General features: G+C 57.2%; 2 protein-coding genes across 4 annotated transcripts; one reads left to right on the top strand and one right to left on the bottom strand.

Annotated features, from left to right (window-relative positions):
* Window positions 1-625: 625 nt before the first annotated feature.
* Window positions 626-11,453, top strand: CSDC2 (cold shock domain containing C2). 2 transcript variants are annotated; one of them, XM_064590554.1, is made up of 5 exons: window positions 780-920; window positions 8,085-8,166; window positions 8,611-8,909; window positions 10,055-10,177; window positions 10,769-11,453. In XM_064590554.1, exons 3-5 carry the CDS (start codon window positions 8,734-8,736, stop codon window positions 10,929-10,931), a joined length of 462 nt encoding a protein of 153 aa, XP_064446624.1. In that variant the 5' UTR covers window positions 780-920; window positions 8,085-8,166; window positions 8,611-8,733; the 3' UTR covers window positions 10,932-11,453. The 2 variants fall into 2 exon arrangements, with proteins under 2 accessions (XP_045728396.3, XP_064446624.1); XM_045872440.3 differs by lacking the exon at window positions 8,085-8,166 and having other exon boundaries at window positions 626-920.
* A 1,561-nt stretch (window positions 11,454-13,014) lies between these two features.
* Window positions 13,015-22,758, bottom strand: PMM1 (phosphomannomutase 1). Of its 2 annotated transcripts, none has more exons than XM_064590553.1 (8): window positions 22,583-22,758; window positions 19,706-19,823; window positions 18,524-18,600; window positions 18,306-18,397; window positions 17,960-18,059; window positions 14,864-14,939; window positions 13,940-14,118; window positions 13,015-13,561 (listed from the first exon to the last, which is right to left on the bottom strand). In XM_064590553.1, exons 1-8 carry the CDS (start codon window positions 22,667-22,669, stop codon window positions 13,439-13,441), a joined length of 852 nt encoding a protein of 283 aa, XP_064446623.1. In that variant the 5' UTR covers window positions 22,670-22,758; the 3' UTR covers window positions 13,015-13,438. The 2 variants fall into 2 exon arrangements, with proteins under 2 accessions (XP_064446623.1, XP_045728394.1); XM_045872438.3 differs by having other exon boundaries at window positions 13,940-14,055; window positions 22,583-22,753.
* Window positions 22,759-25,492: the final 2,734 nt, after the last annotated feature.

The following is a 25,492-nucleotide window of genomic DNA, read 5'->3' as shown; positions in this document are numbered from 1 at the left end:
AGCAAACTTATAACTCCCTACAGGGCTTCTCAATTCAATTCAATTCAATTCAATTCAATTCAATTGAAATATCTTCTACTGTGGGCCAGAGAAGGAGATGAGCGCCTGTGATTGCCCACGTTCATGTACTCACAAGGATCTCCGCTGAGCGAGGGATAGACCTGAGCAGTGTTGGTGCTAATGGAGGCCGGGGGACACTCTGAGGATCCAGAGGGTAGAGGAAGGTCTGAGAGTCCCTGGAAACTGGGCTCTCCCCGCCCTTGTCTGGAGCCCCCTCAGAGACGGCTCCTCTCTGCTGAGACCTCTGTTCTCCCAGACTTACCCCCCTCCACCCCGTGGCCCCCAGTACACGCCCCCAGTACACGCGCGTAAACACACACACACACGCACACGCACTCCCACTCACTAGCTCTCTAATTGCCGGGAATGCAGGCTGTCCCAGCTTCTCTCCCCCTGCATTCCTCAGCGGCTACTCCCACCTGGCAGGGCAAATTATACCCTGGCCTGGCAATAAAAGCCACTTTCCAAAAAAAGAAGCTTTAGGGCCCCGAGAGACGCAGCTAACTCTCTCACCCAGCCTGTGCCTGACTCCGGAGGCGGCGTCTGGCCCAGAGGCAACAGGGCCCCGTGTCCCTTTAAGCAGGGAGTACAAATTCTCATCGCAGTCCCTCCCTCCTGCTCTTCCTGACGTCAGGAGGAGGGCGTGTGTGAGTGAGTGAGTGAGGGGCTCGAGGTGCCGCATGCTCACACACACACACACACACACACACACACACACACACACACACACACACACACAGAGTCATACCCACAACCCATCCTTCAGACCATCCCCTGCTGGCCAGCTCCGAGCCGGAGACAGGCGGAGTGCTGAAGGCGGCCGCCGGAGCCAGTGCCTGGACCTCGGCAGCCAGGGAGAGGTAAGGGTCAGGACGGGGCGGCGAGGGCACAGCAGCTTGGCAGGGGCAAAGCAGGGAGGTAGGACGCCGCGGGGCTGGGAAGGTGGGGCCCTCCCCTGGGGCTGGCCCAGCCCCGTTCAGTTTACAGAGGGGGGTGTAGGAGGGGAGGTGGATGAGCCCACCCTGTCCTCCCTCCCTCCCTCCCTCCATCCCTCCTCCTGGCCCCCAAGGGAAGCTGAGGCCGTGTGGCTCCCTGTGAGAGCGTGTGTGTGTGTGTGTGTGTGTGTGTGTCTGGGACTTGTGTCTGGCTCAAGAGGCAGAGAATAGCAGACACCTGCCAAGCCCCAGCCTCCTGTCTGGGAACCAGGGGAAGAGAAATGACTGGGGAATGAATAATCGTGCTCCTACCAGATGCCAAAAGGAGAATGCAGCAGGGAGCCTGTGGGTCTGTCCCCCTGGAATTTGGGGCTGGGGCTGGGGCTGGGGAGGGACCATCTAGGGCAGGCAGATAGTTGGACCTGGAGCAGCTGTCTTGTCCTGACTCTATTTCGTCCCCAATGCGATGGGGATAATTGTGTTAATTGGCTTGGAGTGGTGGCTCCATGTAATTATCTTCGCCTCAGAGCCACCCCTACCCAGAGCTCTTGCCTCTCCTGAGGCCACTCCTCTCCCCTGCTTGCTGGTCTCGCTCGGACCTCCCCCCTTGCCAGGGTGCAGCCCCGGGGGCAGGGGGCGGGCTAGGCTGCTGGCCCCCAGCTGCGGGATGCAGGGATGCAGGGACTCGGGGCAGCCAGGGCTAGCCTCAAGTCCTTGAGGGGCCTTCCCCGGGCGCAGGGAGTCCAGGCAGAGATAAGGGGTGATGCTGGCCCCCGAAAGGGAGACAGCAGGTTCCTGCCAAGCTGCCAGCCTGCAGCTTCTTCCCAGGGAGAGGGGAGGGACTCTGAGTGAGAACAATAATAAATACGGAGTGTGAACTGCTGCATCCGCTGGGGCTGGGGGAGGGGAGGAGGAAGTGCGCCCGGGTGGAGGGTGGGCAACCTCTCTGAGGGTCTGGCACCGTGCCCACCTGGATGTGCTCCAGAAGAGGCCTCTCGATGGGGAGGGGCAGTCTCCGGCCCCCTGGAGGATGGGGAGCCAGTTTTTGTCCCCAAAACTGACTCCATTCCAGAGGCCTCTGGGCCCTCCAAATTCTGGATATTTCCTTCACCCAGACTCCCTCCGCCTACCCTCACCATTTCCTTGAAGTCCTTTCTAACATCTATTTCCCATATCTGTCCCTCGCCCTGGGTCTGTCTGCCCTCCACTCCAAGAAAAAGGTCTAAGCAGGAACTGGCCGCACAGGGGCCTGGGAAAGGCCGAGAGACAGTATGGGCCACAGAGTCCCCTCTCAGGCCTGGCAACGTTCACAGATGCCCGCTGGCCATGGAGGGGCCCTCGAGGGAGGAATAGGGGGTCCTACACAGCTAGCCTGTGGGGAGGGGACACTCACAGGCTGGTTGTTCTGGAAGCAGGTCCCCAAGATTGGCACCAGCAGAGGGCGCTCCGGGCTTGGCTGAGCTGCTCACGTCTACTGGTCACAACCAGCACAGCCAGGTCCGGGGGCTTGGGGCAGTTGGGACCCGTGTCCACGCAGAGCAGCAAGGTAGGGAGCAGAAAGTAGTGGGGGGCTTCTCCCCTGCTCCAAAGCCGGTGGAATGATGGTCACTGGGGTGGCGGCTGGCACGCTGGAAAGCTCTGGGCTTTGGGGTCACACTGATTTGAGTTCAGCTACTCTAAGTGTGACTTTGACCAATCCTTTCCTCTCTCTGGGGGGACTCAGAGTGGGAAGTGACTTGCTCAGGGTCACACAGCCTGGCAGAGATGGGATGTGAGCCTGGCCCTTGAGGAGCCCATCCTGGCACCTTCACCCTCACTGATGCCAAGGAAGCCCAAAGGCCTGGTCACATGCCCCAGGGCAGTAGGAGCATGTGACAAGGAGAGTGAAAAGGTCTCCATGAAGCTCAAATATAGGCTGGGGCAGCCCCTCACCCCCATACACACGCGCGTGCACACACACGTGCACGCTGCCAGAGGGGGAAGAACCAGGTTTAATTAGGTCACCTCCAGCTGCTGGAGCAGCTCTTGCACTGATGTATTTTAAGGACTGTCTGGGTGGCTGGGGGAGGGGAGGGACTGGGGAAGTGCCAGCTTCTGGCTGGTGGTCCTGAGGCTGTTTCCTCAGGCTCCCAAGGCCACCCACCGTAGATAAGACCCCAATGTCCAGAAAGCCCTCCCAGCACCATCCTGCGCCCCATGGCCTTCCCCTTTTTAAGTCACCATATCCTCTCCTCCCCCGGCTGTGCCTCCACACTGGGGGTTCGGGGCTGGGACATTTTTATTGGGGGAGTTGTTTTTAGGCTTGCCAGAGTTGGCAAGTGATTCACCCAAGGTCATAGTCTGAGTCAGCACAAAGCCAGAAATAGAACCCCAAGCCCTGACTCCCCAGTTCTTCCACGCCCCTGTTCTTCCTTCTCCAGGGGAGGGCAGGAGATGTCAGGGAGCTTTCCTCCCGCCTCCCAGAGGCCTTTCTGTAACCTACCGCCCCCCCAACATCTCAGGTGCAGAAAGCACCACTCCTGACCAGCTGTGTGAACCCAGGAAGCCTCTTTCCCTCTCTGGGCCTCAGTTTACTCTTCTGAAGAATGGGGATAATAACGATCATTGTCACGTAGGGGTGTTGTGGGGACCGCCTAAGGAAATGGGGCCAGGGACTTGGCAGAACACTGGCACATGGCTAACAATCAATACATGATAGCTGTGTCTCTTGTCACTCTATGCTATGCTGTGCTCTGGTCAGTCTGGTCCTCCCACTGGAGGGTGGGGCTGTCTCCTCTCGGGCCTGTTGTCCCAATGCCTGGCATTCAGCTTCCTTTCAGTTACGTGTGTGCTTTTGACAAACTCAGAGGACAGTCGGACTGACCTTCAGTAGGCGTCTGGACCAGTGATGGTTCGAGGAGTGAGGCCCAGAGAGGGTTGAGGGCTTGCCCCAGATCACACAGCACTGGGGGCATTGAGCCAGCTTGCTTTCCCTACTCTGCCCTGAACAAGACGGATTCGCATGGTCAAGAGAGGACTCTGACAGCCATTTCCTACCCCATTCTTTTTGGGGTACCTGAGAATTGGAGGAGGCCCAGCACCAGGATGATGGTCACCTGCTGACAGGGCTGAGTCATGCTGTATCACGGCCTCACCTCAGGTTACCTCTGAACAGTCCTGATGCTCTGGTTTTACCTCCCCTGGTCCTTCAGTCCGCAGAATTGCCAGGGTTTGGCCCTCACGCAGGGAAATGAAGACAAACTTGGCCGGGAGGGTCAGAGCCAGACTGCGTGGGCAGGGAGATGCGCCCTCACAGGTGGACCGTCCATACAGCGGCTCCTCAGCCCCTCCCACACGTGGGACAGGTGCTAACTATTAGCCCTATCTGACACATAAGGAAACTGAGGCTCAGAAAGGGAGGGTCGCTGTTGAGTCAGGGTTCCAGCCCAAGCCAGAAATGGTCCCAGCCTGTCCTTGAACCCCCGGCGGCCAGTTCTGAAGGGCATCATTCTGGGCAACAGGTGCTCCCCGACAGTCGGACCGAGTCCCTTGGGGGCTGGGCTTTACTCTGAATCGAAACAAACGTCCTACACACTCATCTGTTTCTCTGCTTTTGGAGGAGTTTATTTTCCCCTTTAGTCTCTCAGGGAAAGTTCTTTTGGTAAAAACTCCAGCTGTGTTTTGGCTGAACCAGGAGCAGAATTTATCCTCACGAGAAGAGCACCCACCATTTGCCTTCAGATGGATCTGGGCTCTTGTCACTCACCTGCTGTGTGACCTTGGGTGAGTCACTTCACCTCCCTGAGCCTCAGTTTCCTCATCTGTAAAATAGAAACCAGGGGAATTCCAAACTTTCAGGGTAACTGGGAGATTTCAAAATGGAGAGTAGCCTCTGTAAAGACTTTTGCGCCGGGTACAGCATTCAGACAATAAAAGCCCATCTTTACTTGTCCCTTTCTGCAGCAACACTCTGGGAAGAGGGCCTGAACCAGAGGCTTGCCCTGCATCCCCTTGTTCTCTTCTCCCAGGGTTCTGGCAGGGCCCAGAGAGGGGAAGACTGTCCAAGTTCGCACAGCAAGTCAGTGGCAATGCAGGGCTCCAGAGTCAGATTATCTTGGTTCTTGAGTCCTGGATCAGACATTAATTGCTGTGTGGCCTTGAGTGAATGACTTAGTCTCTCTGAGCCTCAGTGTCCTCATCTGCAAAATGTAGGCATAACAGCAGCTGCTGAAGCGGGGGCTGCAGGAATTAAAAAGGGAGGGGGCTGGGCAGGGACCTAGTGGTTGGGCAAGTCCTTGGGGAAAGAGAAAAGAGGAGACTAGGGGTGGGCTTGGCTCGGGCCAGCTGGGGCTCTCCTTCCGCCCACTCCCTCTTCCCCCTCAGCCCAATTTAGCAGCCCGGTCCGGGAGGGCCGACCTCTCACCCAGCACCTGCTGTTCTTCCAGCATTCTGTCCCATTTCATCCTCCCAGGAGCTCTGGGGGATGCGCTCTTGCACTCCCCATTTTCCAGAAGAGGAGGGAGGTGGGGGAGATCCCAGAGCAGCGCTCTCTGCCCTGCGGAGGCTGCCTTGTCTGCGCCCCCAGCCCTAACTCCTGCTCTAAGGCTAACTGTGGGCTTCTCGAAGGAAGCTGGCAGGGTGGGTGGGGGTGAAGGAGCCCAGAACAGCCAGTCCTGCGGGGCTGGAGGGCATGAAGGCCTATCACTGCCCTTATTCCATCCTCCTCCCTTCTGCTGCCTGGTCCGTTATGGGGAACTTATTTTGGGGAGGGGAAGGCGGGGGCTGCTGCCCTCAACTCTAACCCTGGCTAATCAATCAATGCATCTGTCCGCCTTCCCCGCCTTCCCCGCCAGAGGCCTTGGGTCGGGAGGCCAGGAGGCGAGGAGGCCGGGAGGCCAGAGCAGGGCCCGGCACAGCTGCGTCCCCCTGGAAACGGCCGTGGGCTGCCTCTGCCCCTCCTCCCCACGACCTCCCAGCACTGGCTGTCACCACCAAGCACAATACCAGCTCTGGGAAAACTGTGCAGTGGGCAGGCCGGGACCGAAGGAAGCAGAGCCTCTGTCCACCTGCCACCCCTGCCCAGGTGGGGTGGGGCCGCCCGGACACGCGCCGAGGGGCCTGAGGGGCCTGATGTCTCTTGCTTTCTTGGCCCTGACATCTTGGGTAGCTTTGCTGCCTGTTCTCCTTTTTGATAACAGCTTTATGGCGATATAGCTCACACACCATATGATTCAACTGTTTAAGGTGGACGAGTCGGGGGTTTTCAGAGTACTCACAGAATTGTGCGACAAGGCCACGGTCAACTTCAGGACCTTTTCATCACCCCGGAAAGAAACTCTGCACCCACTAGAATTTACTCCCCATCATCCCGTCCCCCCCAACTCCTGGCAACCACGGATGTCCTTTTCGTCTCTGTGGACTTGTCCATTCTGGACATTTCACGGGAATAGCATCACGCAGTGTGCTCTTTTGTGACTGGCTGCCTTCTTCCACTCGGCGTAATGGTCTCCAGGCTCATCTGTGCCGCGGCGGCGTCAGGGCTCAGGACTGCAATCCTCTTTATGGCTGAGTCATATTCCACTCTGTGGCTAGACCGCGGTTTGTTGGTCCACTCCTCTGTTGATGGATATCTGGGTTGTTTCCACTTTGGGCCTATTGTGAATTACGCTGCTGTGAACGTTCAAGTCCAAGTTCTTGTGTGATCGCGTTTTCCTCTCTCTAAAAATGGGAATAAAAAGGCCAAACCCGGCCTTGGCTCCTGGAGCAGGCTCAGAAAGAAAAACCTCACGTCAGCTTGGGGGGGGCTGTGAGGAGCTGTGAAGGGCCGTGAGAGGCCATTCTCACTCCCCGGCAGCTCTCCTGGATGGAGAGGGATGTTGAGGCACAGGAGGCTGGGGAGGAGGAAGGCTGCCTCTCCACCCCCAGGGATGGCAGAGCTGGCTCATCAGCCTGACCCAGAAAAATCCCACTTGCTGTGTGACCTTGAATGGCGGCCAGGAGACCTGCCCCCCTGTTGGATGGTGTGACTCCGAGGCTCTCCCAGCCCTTGCCACACTGTGTTTCGGGGCAAGTCTGCCCTGAAAATTCTAGGCTGGGACTGGGGCACAAGATGGAGGCCCGAAATAGGGTTGAGGCTCAGGGATTTACCTCTGGCACTAGGGTCTTTGGATGAGGGGGTGAGGTGGTGAAACACGGGGGTGAGGAGGTGGAGAACCCTGTCATCCTCACTCCTACGTGACTGTGGATTATGAGAGCTTCTTTATCTCCCCAGGCTTAGCCAAGCCTCACCGTAGCCTGTGAGGGATCGAGGCAGGGTTTATCAGCTCCGTTATACAGATGAGGAGACCGAGGCCAGTGGAACTACTCCCCAAGGTTGGCAGCTGGTACACGGTGGAGCTGGAGTGCTCCTGGTCCAGGTGTCCTGCCTGGCCCTACTGTGGCCCCAGGCTCCGTCCACAGCCTGGCTTAGTACTCTGAGCTGTCCTCCGCAGGGTTCCACGGCAGTGTCTCTTAGGGCCCCGAGACTTCCCAACCTTTGTGGGGAGAGGACTATGTTCTCTTCCTCAGTAGAGGAAAATACAGGATGAATTTTTTCAAGGTCATCCAGGCACTGAGCAGGTGATGAGGGAATTTCTATCCATGAACATAGATGATAGCAATTCATTGGGTATCTCTGAGTTGCCAGAAGCTATTACACACTCCATCAGTGACTCCTCAGCAACCTGGCATGGTAAGTATCCCCAACCCCATTTCAGAGCGGAGGAAAATAGGGCTAAGGCAAACTCACCAACATTCCCAAGGGCTTACCACGCCCTGGCACGGAGAGGGTCATTGAATCCTGACAGCAACCTCTCCGTGAAGTGAGAACCAGCACTATCCCCATTTTACAGAGCAGGAAACTGAGTCAAAGGTTAAGAGCGTTGCCAAGGCTGCACAGCCAGTTAGGTGCAGGAGGCAGGATTGAAACCCGGGTCACCTGGGTCCAGAGGCTGCACTCCCACCTGCTATGTTGGAACTGTTGAAGTCCCCAAGGTACAGCGACAAAGCTGAGATTCGAACCCAGATGTGTGGTTGTGAAGCTGCTCACATTTGTGCCAAACTGTGTTCCAGACTGTCACTGGCCACTTGCCCCATCCCACCTCCCCGGCCCCTGGAGTTAGAGAATTGAGCTTCAAGCTGGAAGGACTTTGAGGTTAGTTTTAGCTTGGTCTGGTTCTAGTGGGAGCCCTCTTCCTATTTGGTAGACAGCTCCCATCTCGCTGTGTCCCCAGATGGCAGAGAGGAAGCAAGCTCTCTGGGTCTCTTCTTCCGAGGGCACTAATCCCACCATGGCCCCCCCCACCTCACCTATACCTAATGACTTCCCAGAGGCCCCATCTCCAAATACCACCACCTTGGGGGGTTATTAAGACTTCCAGATATGAATTTTGGGGGGAACAGTTCAGTCCAGAGCAAGGATATAGGACTGTTTTGTCTTTCTGGGGAGGACCCCGAGTCAGGGTGGGGGGGCTGTGAGCGGCCTGAAGTCACTCTGTGAGGACTGGCGAGCAGGCCCAGCCCTCCAGACTTGGGCCTGGCGTCCAGAAGCCGCTCAGCCTGGCCCACACTCAACTGTACCTCTTTCTTCCCATTCCAGACGGAGCCTGTGGCTGGCACGGCTGCCGAGCAGGGCCAGGCCGGGCCCTGCCCGCAAGGACGCCCAAGCTCTTCGCCGGCCCCTGTGCCCGAGAGCCCACCAGGCTCTCTTGCTGGACCCGCCATGACTTCAGAGCCCACGTCGCCCCCGGTAGTGCCCCCACTCCACTCCCCCAAGTCTCCTGTGTGGCCCACCTTCCCCTTCCACCGGGAGGGCAGCAGGGTCTGGGAGCGAGGCGGCATCTCATCCCGGGACCTGCCCAGTCCTCTGCCCACCAAACGGACCAGGACGTATTCAGCGTGAGTACCTGCCGCTCGCCCAGGCTCCAGTGATTTTCCCCAGGACAGGGCTCCAGCCCTGTCCCTGTCCTTGTCTAACCCCTGTTGTCCTCACTCAAGGACAGAGGAGCTGTGTAGGGACCTTCCAGTAACTTCTGGGTTCATTCATTCATTCTTCACTCCACTAAGATTTATTGAGCACCTGACCAGGGGACCCAGTGATGAATAAGACAGTCTCCGCCCACAAACTGCCTGCAATCCAGGAGGAATTTGTCCACCATTCACCTCCACCCAGGGTTGGGGGAGAGGACACAGCATCAGGCGTCAGGGAGGATGAGGTCCTAGTGGGTGTGGAAGATGTGGTAGATGAAGAAGGAAGTTGGGTGTTCCAGGTACATGGGTCAGCCTGGACCAAAACGGAAGCAAGGGACTGACCTCTGGTGAGGGGTGGGCAGGCTAGACAGAGACCAGGCTTGGGCCTCTGGTGTAGGTCACTGGCTGGAGTCACATGGGGGGGACGATTTGGAGAAATCACAAGGGAGACTGACTTGCCTTGGCCAAAGGAGAGATTTTTGTTTTTGTTTTAAGTAAGCCCTATGCCCAACATGGGGCTTGAACTCACAACCCCAAGATCAAGAGTCGCACGCTCCACCGACTGAGCCAGCCCGGTGTCCCTAAAGGAGAGGTTTTGGATGGCAAGCACTAATTGTCCCCTGTGTCCAACCCAAGGCCAGGCACAGAGCAGATGCTTAATAAATGAATGAGTGGATAAGAGACACATAAGTGAATAGGATACTGTGACCTCGAGAGGTAGTGAGCTCCCCATTTTGAGAGATATTTGAGTTTAGGCTGAGCATTCTTCCCTCAGGAATCTTACAACAGGAGCCCATGTAAACCTGAATCGTCTCAGGAGGAAAGGGTCCTATGCACAGAGAGGGGCACTGGCGGGGAGTTAGGAGGCCCACTTGCTGTGCACCCTCGGGTAGCCAGTTCCCCTCTCTGGGCCTCAGTCTCCTTATTGTCCAGTGGGACCACAAGAGAGCATTACTGTGTGCAGTTTCAGCGCTTGGACAGGCTCTGCAGGCAGGCAGGGCCCAGGGGGGCTGTGGGAGTTCAGGGAGGGGAGGCCCCAGGTCACAGCTCTTATCCCCCTACTCTAACCTCAGGACAGCCCGTGCCTCGGCTGGCCCCGTGTTCAAGGGCGTCTGTAAGCAGTTCTCACGCTCACAGGGCCATGGTTTCATCACCCCTGAGAATGGATCCGAGGACATCTTTGTGCACGTGTCTGAGTGAGTCCCTCCCGCCTCCCTATTCCTGGCTGGGCCCCTGCTGCGGGGTCCCTGCAGGGCCTGAAGAAATGCCTCTCCAGGCCTCTCCCCTGGCTGGCTGAAGTCTGGGTCCCTGGCATCTTTCTCCTCCTGTCGCAGGGGCTGTGGGTGCGTGGGGGGGGGCATGAGGCGGAGAAGGGCTGGAGCCAGGTGGGGAGGGGACACCCAGGCCGTGGAAGCCCCGGGAACCACTGGCTGAGCCCTGGGATCCTGAATCACGGGAACTGAGAGGACTGGGCCAGCCCCTGGGTCTTTTGGCCTGGAGGGTAGGCGGACATGGGAGAGATGATCTAGGCCTGGCCCCCAACCCTGATGCCAGGCAAGACCTGGGGGGGGGTGGGCACTGAGCTTCTCTAGGCCTCCGGACCTCCCTTGCCTTTCATGGCTCAATCCCCAAACAGCACAGCCAGGGAGGGACCTTTTCGGGTTCCCGTTTTACAGATTCGAGCTGAAGCTCTGAGAAGGGAGGGGAGGCAGCCCTCAGGCCAGCCCGCAGTGGGTGTCTGGGAGTGGGGCCTGCTGCTGGGCTGACGCCCCTCTCCCGCCCACCAGCATCGAGGGGGAGTACGTGCCCGTGGAAGGCGACGAGGTGACCTACAAGATGTGCCCCATCCCACCCAAGAACCAGAAGTTCCAGGCTGTGGAGGTGGTGCTCACCCAGTTGGCCCCACATACTCCCCACGAGACGTGGTCCGGCCAGGTCGTGGGCTCCTAGGCTGGGGGGCTCACGTGTCAGCTGCTGGGCGGGTGGGGAGCCACACTGGGTGGATGGGCAGTGGCGGGCTCTAGGCCCCGCTGCACTGGCTGGCCGGGGCCCCTGGGCGGCCTCAGCGTGCACGTCTGTCTGTCTGTGCTTGTGGCCGTGAGCACGTGCCTCCATCCACCCCGCGTGACCCGTGACTGTTGTGTGAGCTGGACCAAAGGTGAGGCCCCCAGGCCTGCCTTCTGGTTGTCCGCTCTCTCCTTCCCCTCCCTGCCACATCCGCACAGGCCCCTCCCGCCCTCCTGTCCACTGAGCCCCTGAGGGCCTGCGTCGGGCCTGGGACTGGGAGGCAGGGGGCACCAGTGGGCCCCTCCCCGTGCAAGCGGGTTCCCCTTGCCTCTGCCCCAGGCCCAGCCCAGGGCCAGATTCTGCTTGTGCTACTTACACCTCCCACCCTGGGCTGGGGTCTCCCACGGTGGCCTGGACCCCTTCCCACAGAAGCCAGGCCAGCGAGAGCTCTGGGGGAGCCTCCCAGCCTCTGGCAGGGGAAGAGGGCAACCCTTGGAGTAGGACAGACCCCTCCTCACTGCCACGGGCCCAGCTTCCCTTCCTTCCATCTGCTCTCTCCTCTCAGCATCCCCGAGAGGCAGGCAAGAAGGAACTGAGGGCAGAAGGTGGTTTTGGGGTCTCGGTCCCTCCTCCTCCTGGGCCTGGCAATGGCTCTGTGAGCTCAAGGCTGTGTCCCCTCCCCTGGGCTGCGCTGAGCCACGCTGCCACCACTCTCCGAGACGCAGATCTGTGGAGGGGTGGGGGCACATCTCCCCCCGCTTGGATGGGGCCATCCCCTTCACCCTGACCCACAAAGTCCGCTGACACTCTGCCCATGCCCAGATAAGGCTGCCGAGGACCTGGCGAGGCAGACGCACGTCCCCTCAGGGGGGGCCAGGCCTGGGCACCCACAGGATGGCCCTCAGCCCGGGACCACGAGCCCTGTAGCCCCTTGCTGGACCCTCTCCCCAAAGCACTACTGCTGGCCCCCACTAGGCCAGTGGCTGAGGTGTGTGGTCCCTATCTCATGCGTTGAGTCCCTTAAGGTGTGTGTGTGTGTGTGTGTGTGCATTCACTCTCAGGTGGGGGGTTGGTCTGGCCTGGGAGGCCAGAAAGGAGAGGCTTTGCCTCAGTCCCCCCATCACCACCACACCCCTTCCTAGAAAACACATTTGATGCGACAAGAAATGGGGGTCGAGGGAAAGCCTGCCAGGGACAGTGAGCCTTGTGAGACGGGGTCGTGAGTAAAACAGGGGCTCAAATGCCCAGGATGAGGGTTATCTGTTTAGAAGGATCCCCAGTACCGCAGGTACCCCGAGGCCTGAGGGGTAGAGATCAGCTGGGGTATGTGCACCCCACCCCCAGGCTCTACCAGGCTGGGAGGGGGTCAGAGCTGCTGAGAAACAGAATGGCCCAGCCTGACACCCTAGTCTGAGCTGGAGCTGCCCCGACAAGGCCTGAGGACTTGCCCCAGAGGAACAAGGACTCCCTGGCTTCCTTGGTGGAAGGTTTATTGGTGCAGGTTAAGTCCTGGGAGCCCCCCAAGACTCCCTCCTGTGAGCAGACCCCCCCCCCCCCCGTTTTTAGGCACTAGCCAGTAGACAGGATGTGGCATCAGCCCCAGGGCTGTCTGGGAGGCAGAGGGGCGGCAGTGCCCCTCCAAACCCATAGCCCCGCAGTGTCGAGTCAGAAATCCTCCCAAGACCCCCAGCCGCCTGGACTCCCCACCTCCGACCACCACCACCAACCCTCCATCCTTCCTAACACTGGCAATAAACCCTCAACTGTGACTCAGCCTGGCCCAGAGCCGCCTCTGTCTGTCTGGGTCCTGGGGGAGGCGCTTGGGGAGGGTACCCCCAACTTAACCCTTGTTTAGGGCTTCAGTGGCCCACTCTCCTCAAGTGGATCAAAGACTTCCTGTGTGACCAGGCAGGGGGTGAGGGGAGTCCCCGCCCACTCTGCCTCTAGGCTCCCTCACCTGCAAAGTGGTGGCTGTAATGTCATCTGTGATTGGGGCCAATTATCCATTCAGACAGAGCGGACACCATTCCTCGTTCCAGGAACTTTAATGTTTGTGAGAGAAAGTTCTGGCAAATACGCACCTTCCCTGGTGCTCTGCGCCCTGCCTGGGACAGGTAAGCAGAGCGGGCTCTATCTCGTACCAAGACTAGCACAGCCCTCCTCCCCGCGTAGACGGAAATCTGTTCTGTTTACAAGTACAAGCAGCAGCTGTAGCCAGGGCTGTCGGGGTGGAGGGCGGAGCCGGCCCCCCAGGAGCTGACCGGCTGGGGACGGTTGTCCACGCGGACCCTGGCCCCATCGAGGTGGGCCTTGCAGCAGGTAATAGGAGGTAGGCATCCTGAGCCGGAGGAGGAGGGGCCCTGGCATCCCACCCAACACCAGGGCCAGGGGCTCTCTTTAGGCCTGGGTGGAGCTCTCTAGAAGTCCCTAGGGGCGGGTGTGGGCCCTGGTCATGCCTCATGGGCTGTCTCTGGGAAAAAAATCTCACGGCATCGCTGTACTGTATCCTGCGGAGAGATCACGCTGTGGCCGACGGTCCGGGGGTCAGCGTAGATCTCGAAGTCATTCCCACCCTGCACACAAGGAAGGGCAGGAAGATGCACATACATGTGGTGCCTGGAGGAGGTTCCCTGGGCTAAGGCCCAGCACGTGCCCTGCCATGGGGTCCCCTCCCCACATTGGCCCCTGCAAAGCTGCCTCTCCTCCTGCCCCCTCAGAGCCACGCAGACCCCCACCTTCTCAGCCTTCACCAGATCTGCCCTGACTTGCTGTGTGACATGGGACAAGCGTCCAGCCAGTTCTCAGCCCTAGCCTTCCAATCTGTGTAATGGGGCTGAGGAAGACTGGCTGGTCTCTGGGAGTCTCCCCGGGGACAGTTCTGTCGCCCTGTGTCCTGGCCTTGACCTGGGGGTGATATGGGGTGGAAAACACCTGGGCTGAGCCACACTCACAGGGCTGGTCTCGTTCCCAAAGAAGTGAATGGTGTCGAAGCTGTCCTGGTCCAGGCTGTCCAGGCAGTAACGCTTGTCCCAGCCCTCAGGGAAGACGTCAAAGCTGATCATGCCGCCTGCAGGGGGTGGCAGACAAGGCGAGCACAGGGGTGGCCCACGGGATGAACTTGGGCAAGATCCTGCATTTATTCATTCATTCAACAACCTTGAGTGCCTACGCAGAGCCAGTCACAGGGCATGGGAGCCTCAGGCTCCTCACTGAGAGCTATGGTCCCGGGGGGGCGGGGGGCAGAACAGGCAGTGGGCAAGCCAGGCCACCTCAGAGCCGTGGGGCGGAGGGAGGGAAGCTGCCCCAGCCAGCACCACCGGGGAGACCTCTCTGGGAGGGGACACTGAGCCAAGGCCTGAGCCAGAGCAGCAACTGCGGGAAGCAAGCATAGTCCCCAAGGCGGAGAAGGGCACAGAGTGTCCCAGCACCAGAGAAGGCAGGGCAGGGGCAAGGCCATGCAGGCCCTGGGGTCTGGCAGGGTCTGCTTTTCAGGGAGCATCCCTCTAGACACTAGGCGGTGGGAGGATGGCTGCGTTGGAGTCAGCCAGAGCCTGAGAAGAGGCTGCTGGTGGCAGAGGTGTGAGCCGTGGTCAGATTCCAGAAGGATTCTGGATGCAGGGCCCTGGGACTTGCTTGCTAGGAGACTGCCCTTGGGAAGGGGGTGAGGGAGAAACATTGAGGGAGATGCTTTGGTTTTTTGACCTGAACTACTGGGTGGGTGGCAGGGCATGGACTGGGTTTGGGTGGGGAGGACTACCGGGCAGGAAGGCTTTCTAAAGGCGCTGGGGAGGGCCGCGTGGCCTGGGGAGTGAGGCCCGGGGCTGGCTTCTGGGCCAGGGTCTCAGACCCTCCACGGGATGAGTGGATGCACGTACCTCGAGAGAACCTCAGCCCTTTGCCGGCAAACTCTGTTTTCAGGGCTTCCACAAACTTCTCCCGGATCTTCTCCTTCTGCAGGAGGGGAGGGAGCAGACTGAGGCTCAGAGGGCTGCCCTGTGCCAGGCCCTGTGCTGGGCACACAGCTGGTGGGAGCTTAGAGTCTTCCAGGTGGAGATCATGACCCCCCATTTTACAGATGAGGAAACCGAGGCTCAGGGAATGGCTGTGTCCTGTTCAAGGTCATCCAGCCTCAGTGGCAGGATCCTGCCAATGGGGGTGTGGGTGAGGTATCTGAAGGAGGCCTTGGAGTGGAGGCATGAGGAGAAGTTGAGGGGATGGGCTTTCCCCAGCTCAACAAAGCAAACCAGACACCAGAAACGAGCATGAGGAGCCAAGAGCACGTGGAGACCTGTTACTACGTGGCAATGCGTGCTCGGAGGGAGGTCAGCAGGATGCCAGGCACAGCCAGCACCAACCACATGGTGCAGGGGGCTGGGGGCCTCAGCAGTGCCAGGAATCCCCTGCTGCACCCCAGCCCTCGGGCAGGATCTTCTAAGTCCGCAGCATATCTAGAGACTCGGACTAAGGAGACATTCACTTATTAGGCCAAGGACCCCCGGCCTGGCCCTGCTGGGGCCACAGGCGGAACAGCCATGCAGGGCCCTGTGCGGAGGGCCAGGACCACAGGGATGGAAGGTTCGCGCAGTGCAGGCTCGCTGTGCCCGAAGGAGCAGTGAGAGCCTGGCGGGACAGTCAGCTCACAGACGGTCTGGAAAGGAGCTTGGACACATCCTAGGGGACCAAGAGCCACTGAGGATTTTGAAGCATGGGAGTAGAGTGCCTAGGACTGCATTTTAGTCAGTCCACGTTGGGTAGGACTGGAACGGAGAGAGGCAGGCAGTGGCCAATGGTTTGGGGCCTGAAGTGGGCCAGGGAGGACATGAGCTATCAGGCCAGATATGACCCAATCTGAGAGATAAAGGCAGGCCTCCTGGGTTCCAGGCCTGGCTGTGTGACCATGGGCGAGTCACCTGACTTCTCTGAGCCTATTTCCTGGGCGAGAAGATGGAGAGGTAATGAATGAACCCTACCTCCCTCCTTCTCCTAGAAAAGCAGAGGTGGGAGGTGGGCCCCCAGGGAGGCCAGAGTCCCCACCAGAGGCTACTTTGTGGGCCCAGGGTTAGAGTTAAGGGTGCCCCAGGCTCAGAATAAATGTTCCCACACGGCCCAGGATGGCTGTACCTCCTGTCTCTGGAGAACCAGGCTGACCACTGGACAGCCCCATGTGTCAAGTCCAGCCTTAGCAAGCACCAGCACTGTGACCTTGAGCTAGTCAGTCTATGGCCTCAAAGTCCTCTTCTAAGGAAGGGGACTACTGGCCCTTGGGATCTGAAGGACTAAAGCGGAATAAAATATTTATATGGGATCCTGGCTGGTGTAGGTCACACAGATCAGGAAGCTTGTGCCCTCCCCTCATACCAGAAGGGGGCGAACAAGAGCCAGAAAGACAAGAGAAGACCCTGGGAGCTGCGGGGTCAGCGTGTGCCAGACTTACATCTTGCGCAGTCACACAGCCCACGAGATGGGAACTATGCTCACCCCCACTTTACAGACGTGCAAACGGAGGCACACGATAGTAAAGCCACTTTTCCAGGCTGCTCGGCAAGCAAGAGATGGAGCTGGGATTGCAAACTGGGTGGCCCAAGTAGGGGCCACCTCTCAGTATGTGTGTGGGAGGGGTTCTCTGCCAATGGTCAGTCTCCACCACCCCAAAAGAAAAGCCTCCATGCCCGTGGGCAGTGCCTACCCTAAGCCTTGGGACATGGAGTGGGAATGGGAGTGGGGGTTGGTGAGCATCCCTCAGAGTCCCACCCACTCAGGGAAACATCACCAATTCCCTATGTGACCTTGGCAAGTCATTTCCCCTCTCTGAGCCTCAGTTTCCTCATTCATAAAATGGGGATGACACCACCACCTATTTCATTCGTTCAGAAAGTATTTCTCGAGCACTTGCTGTGTGTTGGGCACATGCCACGCACAGGGGATCCAGCAGTGAACAGCCACAGAAATCCTGGCCCTTAAGGAGCTTACAGCTTCAGTGCGGGAGACAGACAGTAACCAAGATTTGAAAAGTAGGTGACAAGAGTGTATTAGAGGGTGGTGATGGCTGCCTGGGGAGAAATAGGACAGGAGAGGAGCAGGAGGGGCAGGGGTGTCATGTTCAATGGAATGAGAAAGTGACACCTGAGCAGAGCTGGAGGGGAAGGGGGAGAGGACGCGGAGTCTGAGGGAAGTGTGTTCGGGGTGGAAGGCATAGCCCTGAAGCTATCTTTATCTCCATCTGCTATCTCTAGAATCAGCAAGGAGGATGTGGTTGGAGCAGAGACAGCAAGGGGGAGAGAAGGCCAGAGACGGGCCAGTGGCAAGAGGCTTGGATGGATGGACTTACTCCATCCCTGAAAAAGCAGGGTGGGCGGTGGGGATGACAAGCAAAATGCAAGTCAAGGTTTAGTAGGGGCAGCATACCCAAAGGCAAGAGACATGCTGGTATGTTCTAAGAACAGATGCACAGAGAGAAGGCTGAAGGGGTGGGTCTGAGCTGGGCAGACCCCTCGGGGCTCAGGGCACCAGCAGAGGGGCTGGGGCATTGCCCAGACGGCAAGGGGAGCGATGGAAGGACTGTAAGCAGGGAGTGGAGGGGGCCGAAATGCTTGAAAAGGTTCTCAGTGGCCCCGCTGGAGAACAGACTGGCAGGGGTTTTGGGGGGACAGCACACAGGTGAACAGATCTGAGGCCACTTGGAGGCTGAATCAAGGGTCCACTGCTGGACCCTACATGGGCGGGAAGGTCGAAATGATGCCCTTGGCCTAGGTAAGTGGTGGCTGCTGATGCTGGTCACCAAGGGAAGGAAACCAGCCACGTAGGGAAGATACGGGAGTGTCTAGACCATGGCACATGGTGGGTGACCCAGAGGGTATTAGTCCAATCAGAACCATTCCCCCCCGCCATCCATCTCGCTGATGGGAAAGCAAAGGCCCAGAGGGGCTGAGGGACCAAGGTCCTAGAGCCTAAGGTTGCACAGCTGGTGGCACCTTGTCCAGCTCGGAGAACTCGATTCGCTCCTCCAGGGTACAGCTCCGGCCGATGGGCGAGATGTTCAGCATGCCGTTCCGGAATTCGATGAAGGTTCCACTGGTGGTAACGGGGGTAGGAGAGAGGGCAGGGAGCCAGAGAGAAGAACGGCCCTGAATTCAAATCCAGCCCCGTCTGGGACCACTGCCTCCCTGGACTTCACCCGGGACAAGAATCCACACACTGAGAAGTCGGGGCCCCAGCACCTGCCGGTTGCGTCCAGGAGACCTGCCCCTGTCCTCCCTCAGGCTTGGGATGGTGGTGGGGGGGCGGGGAGGCTGGATGCAAGGCTGGGAGGGCTCTCACCGCTTCTTGGGTAGTCTGAGCAGGGCCATGTAGCGGAGGCAGAAGTTGATCAAGTCCTGCAGTAGCTCCTCCCCCAGGTGGTTCTGGATGGTCTGGGCAAGGAACACGGGGCTCTGAGGGTGGGGGGCACAGGGCCCTCACCCAGCCCAGGGCAGAGGGACCACAGGCTGTGCCACTGTGGAAAAGTGTTGCAGGCTGAGGCCCTGGGGGGCACTGACCTGCTTGGAGAGCAGCCGTCCATGCTTATACTGCACGGTCCCATTCTCGGCAAACACATAATCAAACTTCTCGATGACTTCAGGGGCCCATAGAAGCCAGGAAAAAAGAAAGAGTGTGAGACTAAGCACCCAGAGCCAAGTAGAGGGATAAAGCCCACACTCCTGGGTTTGGCATTCAAAGCCCATTTGTTCCATCCTAAACCTGCTTTTCTAGGCTCTTCACCTTCAGCTTTTTTTTCCAAACAAGCCAGCAAGCCAGTCACACCTCTGGGCCTTTGCTTACATATGTCCTTCTGCCTGGACCGCTCTCCCCTCACTTCCCCTCCTCCCTCCAAGATCTAGCTCACTCCTCTGGAAGCCTCCCAGGACTCCCCAGCAGGGGGCGCCATTTCTACTTGTTCCCACAGCCCCAGGGTCCAGGGGCTTCCGCTTTGTTTTATAGCTTCCCTCAGTGTTCTTCAAGGGTGGCTGCATGGGGGAGTTTTCAGATCTGGCTGCCACAGTAAGTGGCTGGAGGGGGCATGAGGAGGAGGCTCAGGGAGCACAGCCAGGAGGGAACCTGGACAATGGAAGGGCGGTGGAGATGCCGACGTGGACCCACAGGGAGATATTTCTAGACTTGCTGATGGAATGCACAAGGGGGTGAGGAAAAGGGAAAAGTCTGGTAAAGTTTCTGGTTTGCAAACTGGTGGGATCTGCCTCAATTGTGCTGAAACAGGGCACTCAGCTGAGAACAGATGCTCTGGGGCCCAAACAACTTCCCGGGTGACTTCAGAATCCTTCTCTGTTCAATGTGGTAACTGTTCCCACCCTAAAGTGTGGTTGTGAGGATGCACGAAAAGAAGTCAACACATGGTCATTTTCAATAATGGTAACCATTACTGACTGCGCGCATTTTAAAGAGAGCACCTGAGACTCAGCAGAGAGAGCTGAGAATGTCAACTTCTCCAGGGCAAGATTCTGCCTGCTTTGTTCCCTGCCCTTCCTCCAAAGCTGACACGGTGCCTGGCACATGGCCGGCGCTCACTATGAATCAGTGAGGGAGCGATCTGGCTGTTCCCTCTGCCTCCTCTGCCCCACAGACGCGGGGCTGGGTCTTTGAAGGCACATGGGTCCAGGGACCTCCCCAACTCCCCCCACCCCCATCCAGACTGTGGAACTGGCTCTGGGTGCTCCTCCTACCTTCATCCCCCTCTCCCAGCTGCTCAGCAATCTTAGAGTAGTCGGAGCCACCGACCACACCGATCTGCACCCTACTCCGCAGCTTCTGCAGGAAGGCAGCCACCTCAGGATCAATTTTCTGCAGGGGGTGGGGGTGGGGAAAGCACAAGATTTCTGGCTGTCAGCATGTCTGGGACCTCACTCAACCCACACTCAGCGCTCAGAATCCAGGAAGCCATGTTCCATCTGAATCTGAGGTAGCTCAAGGTTTAGAACCCAGACCTCAAAATGAGATGTAATGGATTCAAACTCTGGCTCAAGTCCCTCAGTTGCAGGCTGATCCTGGGCAACTGGCTTTGCTTTCTTTGCCTTAGTGATTGTCCCATTTATAAAATGGGGATCAAAGTAGCAACCAGCTGGAGGTGGTCAGTGCTAAGATTAAGTGAGATAGCGGGACCAGAGTGCTTGGAAACGAACAAGCAATTAACTGGTGACTAATCACATGAAGATTCCCCAAGGAAATGAAAACTAATGAGTTACACTCCAGGTTTTCAGGCCTTCAGCTATTTAAAGCTGACAATTCCTATAGGGAATGACCATGTCAAATTCTGCCAGTGAGAGTGTAAATTGGTGCAGCCACTTTGTAGGGTAATTTGGCAAGAAAACTTAAAATGCATGCACCCCGTCACCTAGAATTTCCACTTCCCTTGCCTGGGTGTATGTGGAGGTTCACTGAGGTATGGTTTATCACAGTGAACACCTGCAAACAACTCCTAGGCTTGTCACCCGGAGAATGGTAAGTACGTGCTCTGAAATACTACACTGTGGTCACCCAGAGTAAGGCAGGCCTGTGCTTCCAACAGGCGAGAGCCCCTAAGACATGCTGTTAACTGTCAAAAGCAAGTTGCTCAGCACAGAGTCTGCTTGAGACTCTCTCTCCCTCTCACTGCCCCCCCAAAATAAAGAAATCTTAAAAAAAAAAAGAGCAAGTTGCAGGAAGGCACACACAGTATGATACTACTCATTAAAAAAAACAAAACAAAACAGGAGCACCTGGGTGGCTCAGTCGGTTAAAGCAGCTGCCTTTGGCTCAGGTCATGATCCCGGGGTCCTGGGATGGAACCCTGCTTCTCCCTCTTTCTCTCAAATAAATAAATAAAACCTTCAAAAAAAAAGAAAAGAAAAGAAAAGAAAAGCCTCACAAAAACCGCATAGTATTTGTTCTGAGCAAACAGATCTAGACGAAGGTCTGGAGGGAGGTCACATGACAGGCAACCACCTGTCATGTGGGGTTGGACCTGGGATCCTGATGTAGTCAGAAGGCACTTTAGCATCTCTGTTTTCATTCTTCACAAGAGAATGTGTTCATGAATATGTGTATAATTAAAAATTAACTTTTATTTATTTATTTGTTTTAGTAATCTCTGTACCACGTGGGGCTAGAACTTGGGAACCCCAGATCGAGTCACATGCTCTTCCGACTGAGTCAGCCAGGGGCCCCCGAAATTAACCTTTTTTTTTTTTAAAGATTTTATTTATTTATTTGCAAGAGAGAATGAGAGACAGAGAGCATGAGAAGGAGGAGGGTCAGAGGGAGAAGCAGACTCCCTGCCGAGCAGGGAGCCCAATGTGGGACTCGATCCCGGGACTCCAGGATCATGACCTGAGCCAAAGGCAGTCGCTTAACCGGCTGAGCCACCCAGGCGCCCCCGAAATTAACCTTTAAAAGCACTAAGGATAGGGCTTGGCACTAAAATTGGCGGACAGCAATAACCCTTGTACAGGCTGTTGGGTCAGTGGAGCAAAGGGTCAGAGGGAGGGGTTGGGGCTGTGCCTTAGACCTTGCCACCCTCCCTCCACTGTCATCCTTCTCCCATCCCTGGTGACCCTGGGAGCTGCTGGAGGCAGAGGAGCTTGATTCCTCCTTGTGCTCCCAGAGCCTACTTAATCCAGGGCTCTCAGATAGGGAAGGGGGGGTGCATTCAGGACCTAAGAGGGGAGGCTAAGACCTGTCTTCCCATCAGCCTCTGCTCTGCAACCCAGCCCTATGGCTCCCTGCTCTAGGGGATCCCAGTTGTTCCTTATGGCCCGACTGGAGGGTGGAATACCCTCAAGGCTGGCAAGAAAGAGGCCTGCTTATTTATGTACCCAGCTGGTGAGGATCGGTCTAGGGGCTCATCTAGGGTGAGATCCAAAGCTAGAAAAACGAGCGTGGAGCAGAATTTGGAGGATCAACACGGTGACAAGTCTTTAGAAGAGTTGTACTCCCACCCTCCCTGGGCCACAATACCTTCACAGTGACCACACTAGGCCCGGGGACTCTCACTTCCAGGTGGGCAGGGCCCAAAACTCATCCAAAAAGGTACAGAAGCCCTACCTCCCTCCATAACAGGGTGGGAGGTAAAGTGGTTGAGGAGCTTGAGAAATTAGACCTAGGCCAGGCCTGCAAAGGTCGGGTGGTACGGCTCCAAGACTCCCGGACGCTCACTAGATGGCGACTCTGGTGCCAGGGCGCGCGCCGAGCCCTGTCTAGAACCCTGGGCTCAGATGCCAGCTTCGGGCTACAGGTGCGTCCTAGGGGCGGGAGCCCGGGCTGGGGAGGCGGGGGCGTCCGGGGACCAGGCTCCGGCGAGAAGAAGCCTGAGGGGGGGTAGGGAAGCTAGGTCCCCGCTCGCAGCCTCCTCCCTCCAGAATCCCACCCGCCCCGACGCTCCCAGGCAGAAGGTGGGCGCAGACGCTCGGGGGCTGCGACACGGGGGACCGGGGCCCCATCACTCCCAGCGGGCGGCCCTGGGTGGGGTACCGCTGCATCCCACACTCGGTCCTGGGCCACCACTTTCGGCCTCTGAGCGTCCGCGTGACACTCCCGACGGGAGCTGCTGAACGTCGGGGCCTTACCTGGCGAGCCGGCGTGAGGGTCCCGTCCACATCAAACAGGCAGAGGACGCGCTCCTTCCTGCGGGCGCCCTCAGCCGAGACCGCCATACCTGCAGCTCCGCGCGCACCGCCGAGGCCAGGGATGCGGCCGCCGGAGCCGCTTCGGAAAGAGGCTTGACCGGGCGGGGCCTGGGAGGGGCGGAGCCAGTCGGCCCGCCGGCGGGTGCCAAACCATGAAGGGGCGTGGTCAGGGCGTGATCTCGGAGGGAGAAGAACTGCCTGGACGGGCCAGGGGCGGGGCCTGAGCTGACTCACGAAGGCTGATTCTGATTGCACCAGGAGGGGAGGGGGCGTGGCATAGGGCGCAGCAGAGCGCGGCGGGTTGGTCAGACTGTTCCAAACCGGACGCGGGCGGGGCCTGGGCCTGGGCCGGGCGGGAAGTGAGGGATAGAACCCGGAAGAGAGGAGCGGGGCCAGAGTCGCTCCTCGGCGGGAAGATTCTGATTGCATCTGGTCGAGAAGGGGCTGGGCGGGGGCGGAGCCTCAAACCCCGCAGTGCAGTGCAGGGCGGGGCGGGGCGGGGGCGGGACTCAAAGAACCGGAGCTGTCCCCGACTCGCCCTGCCTGCCATCTATGACTCACCCGCTCGTTGCTAATGTCTTTGCCCTACAAATCTTAAGCTTTATAAGTAATCACCTGATGTCCTTTGCTCAGGCTCTAGACTTTGCCAGATGGCCTTCGCCGACCCTTACTCCTCCTGCTGTCATTCTGCCCACCCCATGAGGCCCAGGTCATGGTCCACCTCCTTCAAGAAACCTTCCGGGGAGGGCGCCTGGGTGGCTCAGTCGTTAAGCGTCTGCCTTCAGCTCAGGTCATGATCCCAGGGTCCTGGGATCGAGTCCCACATCGGGCTCCCTCCTCGGGGGGAAGCCTGCTTCTCCCTCTCCCCCTCCCGCTGCTTGTGTTCCTGCTCTCGCTATCTCTGTCTCTGTCAAATAAATAAATAAAAAATCTTAAAAAAAAAAAAAAAGAAACCTTCCCCGGGGGCGCCTGGGGGGCTCAGTTGGTTAAGCGACTGCCTTCGGCTCAGGTCATGATCCTGGAGTCCTGGGATCGAGTCCCACATCGGGCTCCCTGCTCGGCAGGGAGTCTGCCTCTCCCTCTGACACTCCCCCCTCTCGTGCTCTCTCTCTTTCATTCTCTCTCTCAAATAAATAAATAAAATCTTAAAAAAAAAAAAAAAGAAACCTTCCCGGATCCTTCTGTTCACAACTATTTAACCATCACATTGACTTTACGGACAGTTTTAGATTTTCTTCCCAGCTCCACCACTATGTGACTTTGCACAAGTCACTTCACTTCTCTGAAGCTTTGTGTCTCCATCTGTAAAATGGGAAGAACACCACCACTTTGTACGGTTGCTGTGCACCTGCAAAGAAATAATAAATGAAAAAGCCCACATGGCACACAGCAGACCTCCTCCAAAGGAGAATTTATACAGATGTGTTTGATATTATTACTGGTTAAACAGCTATTGGCACATCAGAAGTCTTAAAAATGGGCAGACCTTTGAGCCAGCAATTTAACTTGTAGAAAATAAGGGGAAAAATTGGGCATTGGTTAAATTAATTATGATCCATTTATGAGATGAAGTGCCGTGAAGCCGTAGAATCTGTGTTGTAGAATATTTAACATGGAGGGAGCATTGTAATGGAAAGTAGCAGGCTGTCTCCAGGTGGTGGTAATTATGGTGAATTTTAACGTTTTTCTCCCCTTGGAAATGCATCGACTGCAGCTTCCTCTTCTCCAAGACTCTCTTTCTTGGTTTCCTTCCATACTGCCAGAGCCAAGCCCACCCCTGCTTCCCTCTGTGCTCCCAGGGGGAGCATTCAGCTTGGGGGTATGCCTGGGTGAGCATTTTTGCTGCACCCACCATTCTTGCCCTGATGCCTGTGATCAGCTCTGGCAGTTTTGGTCATGCAAAGACACACATCCACACACCCACGAGTGGCACTTCAGTGCACCATGCTTTTGGTAGTTGGGCTTTGTTTGTTTATTTTTGTCTCGGTAGCTGCAGAGGCCTGGGAAGATCATGGGAGGCAGAGTAAGGAAAACTGTAGTTTGGTCCCTGCTAACTGTAAGGACTTGAACAGGTCACCTTTCCTGACCTGTTTCTCCATCTATATAATGGGGATGTAATTCCCACCTGATATGACTATGAACAGTGAGATAGTAGTGATGAAGGAGCAGAAGGCAAGCTGAAGACAAAGCACAAGCTGACATCCCGGGACCCCCGCCCCCTTCCTGGGTGCGGTATGTGTGACATTCTTCCAGGAAACTTCCAACTATCTTCATGTTAGTGCTTTACTAGAGGGAAAAACCACCTTAGCTTGATAATGTCAAGGCCTCCAGTATCCTGAAGTCCTCTTCAGCAGATGAAAGTCCTTTTGGACACCTCCCTTTTTCCTTAACCCCCAACTCCCAAGTATATAATCAGCCACCCCTCACAACCCTAGTGCAGCAGCTCTTTCTGCCCATGGGTCCTGTCCCTGCGCTTTAATAAAATCACCTTTTTATAAAATCACATTTTTGCATCAAAGACATCTCAAGAATTCTTTCTTGGCTGTTGGCTCCTGACCTCACCAACATTCCAAAACTACATCAGTAGTAACCGTTATTTATTGATTCCTGACCGTGTCCTAGCCCCCACACTGGGCACTTGACCGCATATCTTCATTCATTCTCAGGGCAATTCTAGAAGGTACTATTGTTGTTGCAAGATTTATTTTCCTTCTGTGCCCGCAGCCCTTGGTCAATGTCGCTTTGAAGAATGAAGAGGTAGACCAGATGAAGAGTAGTGGGCAGCAAAGCAAAGTTTATTGAGCGATAGTATAAAGTTTATTGAGTGATAGTACAAAGCTCCTGAAGAGG

This window comes from Mirounga angustirostris, unplaced genomic scaffold (assembly GCF_029215605.1).
Source record: "Mirounga angustirostris isolate CCGP_5_RB_7025 unplaced genomic scaffold, mMirAng1.0.hap1 SCAF_5, whole genome shotgun sequence".
NCBI classification, from domain to species: domain Eukaryota; kingdom Metazoa; phylum Chordata; class Mammalia; order Carnivora; family Phocidae; genus Mirounga; species Mirounga angustirostris.
Note: the sequence above shows the minus strand (reverse complement) of the source record. Positions and strands in the feature narration are given on the sequence as shown.